Source organism: Nanorana parkeri, unplaced genomic scaffold, assembly GCF_000935625.1.
Source record: "Nanorana parkeri isolate BGI_ZX_2015 unplaced genomic scaffold, ASM93562v1 scaffold130, whole genome shotgun sequence".
NCBI lineage: Eukaryota > Metazoa > Chordata > Amphibia > Anura > Dicroglossidae > Nanorana > Nanorana parkeri.
The window spans coordinates 269217-273937 of NW_017306398.1; the positions used below are offsets into that span (position 1 = coordinate 269217).

Consider the following 4721-nt stretch of genomic DNA (forward strand, 5'->3'; position numbering starts at 1 on the left):
GTGGACTCCCCCCTCCCTCCCACACCAGGCCACATGCACTTGGCACTGGGAGGGTGTCCCCGTGCCAATGGGGACAAGGGCCTCGTCCCCCACAAACCTGACCCGGTGGTTGTGGGGGTCTGCAGGTAAGGGGGCTTATTTGCATCGGGGTACCCCTTTAATTAAGGGTGCACCCAGATGCCGCCACCCTCCCTTGTGAATGAGTAAGGGGTACTTATATCGCTACCCATTCACTAAAGGGTTAAATCAAATAGTTATTAAGTCCAGACTTTTGATAAAATCCTTTATTTGAAGAAAAAAACAAATGACATGTTTTTGACAAGTCTTTTATTAAAAAAATAAAAATGGATCCACCAACGTAATCCAGGGTCAATCACGGCGTCCAGCGTTGTCCACGAAATAAAAAATAAAACAATAAAAAATAAAGAGAAATAATAATTTTTTAAAAAAAACGCCGTCCCGTCCTCTCCCGCCGCATAATGGCATTTTGTCAGATGCCGGCAAAACATACACAATTGGGCGGAGCAAGATGTCACAGCTAGCTCCGCCCAATTGTGTAGTTTACCGACATCTGATAGGCAGGCTATGATTGGGCAGAGTCATCATGACTGCCCAATCATGGCTCTAATTCAATACTAAGACCTGATTGGGCAAAGTCTTGCACCTGGCCTGTGGTAAGGTGCAAGACTTTAACAAATCAGAGCTTCAGAGGGCATTTTGACTTATGGAATGTCCGCGGTCAAACAAACTGCAAACATCCCATAAAGTTCGGTGAACGCTCGAACTGCCGATGTTCAATTTGAACTCATGTTCGAATCGAACACTCGGCTATTCCCTAGTCTTCACCTGTTCCCTGCGCCTGTACCCTGTGTCCTACATCCCAAGTGCTAGTATTTCGCTGCCCACAAATTGCTGACCCACCCTGTCCCTGACCATGCCCCGGGATGGACTACAATCTCATGTTTAGTTTATTAATTTTTCAGATTGTAGTCCATCACAGGAGCAAGCTTGGAGCGTTGACTACTTTACAACACACACAGGGATCATGGGGAACAAACGTAGCCCCCTCCAAAAGGAAGGACAGTGTCAGCACCAATTCAGAGATGATTGGAGGATCTACAGCCGAGTGATACACAAATACGATACATTGTTGTTAATAGTTAAAAAGGTACAAGAATGCATTTTAAGATTTAACCACACAATGTAACAACTACAAGACAATCCAAATAATTATTTTCCTTTACTGTATTCAGCAGCAAAACACACACTACCATCTTCAGCGATCCTAAGGACCGCACAATAAATGACCAATGGCCACACAAGACCACCGGACCACCGGTTGAGCACCAGAGATTTAGAAAAACCTGAAACATTAGCTGGCACAAGTGACACTCTTTATAAAATGTTCAGTGCATTAGTAAGGGTTTTCACAGTTAGTGATACAAGGTTTCATACCCTTATACTTGTCACAGTTCTATCACCGTTAGCAGATAAATAACATAAAACATTGTTAATTCCTGTTGAAAGTTACCGTAAAAACTCCTGCTACACATATACATACACATATAAGACAATATATTTGCATTAAAAGCTTCATAGCTTTTACGGCAGTTATAGAAAATCAGATCACAAAACAAGGTTGCGTCTTGCGCAATGACCAGTTTCTGGATCTTTTGCATATTTAAAAGTTTGTAATGTCTATATCCTCTACTCAAAGTATGACCAATACTGGCAGAAGGTTAACACAAGTTGTTTTCCATTAAAAGTATAAGCCAACTCATTGAGTTTAGGTTTTCAAGAAGACAGATCTGGTCTTCCTTCATGGCGAGGCTCTTGCCCCAGGGAATGATGAACATTTATTAAGCATAAAGTGTCTAATAAGCTACACCAAACCAATGCAAGGTTCAAACATGGTGTATTTCCTCCTCGTCATCATCACCCTGGATGTTTTGGGAAGTGTGCCCCTGTAATCGTTTTACGGGAACTGACCTTAAGATTTTCCAGCCACGTCCACTGGCCTTCCTAACCACTGGCACTTCACGTCCTAAACACTGAAGTCCTGAACTAGATGGTTCCATGTATACACGTGGTATGTCCAAGTGAGTCATATGTGGAGCACTTTGTGTCCTGGCTGCGTCCTCATGTAGTAACCCATTTGCTGTCTGAGAAGTCCTTAGTGCCTCATGTGAAGTTCTTGGTGGTTCATGGGTGTCCACTTCAGTCACCATTACTTTAGGCAGACCTGGCTTTAAAGTTTGGTCTAGCTTTAAGCCATTTGATAAGTGCTTGTCCAAGTGATGGTTTTCCTCTGGTCCTTGGAATGCTTCGACATAACGACGGATCTTCTGCTGACTGAGGTCCTTTCTTACCACAACCCTGTAGTAACAAAATATTAGGTTGGAATGTTTTGTCTTTTAAGAAAATGTGCTTTTAAAAAAAATGTAATTCTACAATAATTCCCTTCTTCTATGCTATGGTGGTCCCTTTATCTGCAAGTGGTGGTTGTACAATGCACCTGTCTTTGTATCTAAATGTGCAACATCTGTGGGTATGGTTCTAAAACTAGTGGCATTTAGTTACCCATAACTATTACACAATCATTTTTAAATGACTGGTGTATTGGTGGCACTCTCTACAAGGGGTAGCGAGTGCCCAACTTCTGGTAACACTTTCTGCATGGGGAAGCAAAACGAAGACAATCTACTCCCTCAAAAAAATATGAAAAGGAGATTTCTTGTAGCACCCATAGACAAAGCCTGCAGTGTGTTCTCAGGGCATGTCAGCTGGACCGAACAATGATAAGTATACCAACACAAAAATGTGTGAATGTATGCAAATGTGTACAGCTAACATCTGGAGTGGCACCCAAAGATTCCATTCATCCTGCTAACAATGGAAGTCTGCACAATTATCATAACTGAAACTGAATGTTCAGAGGACCCGATTGATTCTCTTAAAATACATACTGGAGATTTTTGCAAAGCATAGTTTAAAAAAAAGAAATACAATGTAAAAAGCCCACTACAGCAATTCAACTCACCGTAAGTACCAATGGTCTCCTAAGCCATATTCTGTGCCACAAACGCCTGATCGAGGCCAAAGGCTTCTTGGGAGTTTTCGCTCCAACATCACTGTGGTGGCAGCAACCTGATAAAATGAGAGACCGGGTAAATGAATGTCTTTATTATGATGGTGACTAACTTCAACTAGAGTTTAAAATAATTTCCAAGACACATATGTATATATGTCCAAAGATCCTCAGATATCAATGCTTACAGTACCTGAGCCCTCCACAGCTCATCCCTGTCCTGTGCCACCCTCCAATGAGTGTCCCCCATCATGGCGATCAGCAGATTCAACATCAGGAGGTTGGCAATGATGGTGAAGGCAAAATATACAACGTGGAAAATATACGGAAGGTCCACGGCATAGTTGGTAGGGGAGTTGATGACATTGAGGAACAGCTCGAAGGTACTGAAGAGAGACATTAAGTAGTTGTAGAAATGTCCTAACTGGCTGGGGTCTTCTGTCTGGAATATGATGTAAAATGCTGGCAGAAGGAAAACACAAGGAGACAGATCAATGCACGTGATCAGTTACATTTAATATAGAAGAAGAAACGTATACATTATAATGCCAACTTCACAGCCATATTTGGAAAACTCTCACTCAGGGCTGTCCCTATGGTTTTTGCAGCCTGAGGCAATGCAGTTCCCGGGATTTGGGTAGGGGGGTTGTGGGTTCAGGGGTGGTGAGCTTTCAGCACCTTTGTTTGGCATACTGTCCAGTTTACTGATGTCACTGGTTGCCAGGAGCTCGGCAGGGCACAAGCCATAGCTGAGGCGCCCCTACTTAGCTCTTGGCAACCAGCGATGATCGTGAGCTGGGCAGAATGCCAGAGAGAGCGTCACCGGTTGCTAGGAGCTCTTAGCAACCTGGGACGCTGTGGCCGACCCCACACCACTCGACTGCCCCCCAATGAGATGCTGCCTGAGGCAACTGGCTAAGGCTGCCTCATTATAACGATGCCCCCTGCTCCCACTACGTGTTTATTATATGTGTTCCCATCCACGCAGCATAACTAAAAACTTCCCAGAATTTTTTTTCTAACATTTCTAGTTGTTTCCTTGGAGCAGATTTATACACAGGGCTCTATAGACAGCTTGTATGGTCCAGAATAACTTGCAATGTGATTATTTAGGGACACTGGAAAGATTGAAAACATTTTAGGTTATGCAATGCGAATGGAGACATGTAACACATATAAAGTAGGCGTTATCCAACATTCGGCTGCAAAGGAGGAAACACAATTTCGTTTTCTTAAAAACCCGTTTTAAAATAAGGCTTACATGCATTCTGGTGCATTCAAACTTGGTAGCCGCATTGTAGGGAGTGGTGGGGACTGGAGAGGTTTAGCAATGTGTGGATATAAAAAATGAAATTTGTAAAAATAAAAAATATGGAATCAAAGAGCAAGCCCATTCAAAACTAACATTTCAGTATTTGTTAGATGTTAGATGGTTCAACCACATGGTACTTTCTTCTATCTCTCAGGGACTTTATTGGTGAGATCTCCACACTAAGTTCCAAGATCTGCATTCCCACTGTGGCTATTATGAGGAGTTTCCACTATCTCTGTTGGATTTTAATTTTTGCATATATTATGGACAGTGCTGGTGCTAGACTATTTTGCACTCTAGGCAAGACCAGCCTCCCCCCCC

General features: G+C 42.8%; 1 protein-coding gene across 1 annotated transcript in view; it reads right to left on the reverse strand.

The window, feature by feature from the left end:
• Positions 1-1904: 1904 nt before the first annotated feature.
• LOC108784854 (transient receptor potential cation channel subfamily V member 6-like) overlaps positions 1905-4721 on the reverse strand; it is a 52989-nt gene continuing 50172 nt past the window's right edge. The window contains exons 13-15 of the mRNA XM_018553796.1: positions 3282-3550; positions 3041-3147; positions 1905-2376 (exon numbers count right to left, since the gene is read on the reverse strand). Coding sequence (XP_018409298.1) covers positions 1905-2376; positions 3041-3147; positions 3282-3550 — 848 coding nt within the window. The remainder of the gene's footprint in view (positions 2377-3040; positions 3148-3281; positions 3551-4721) is intronic.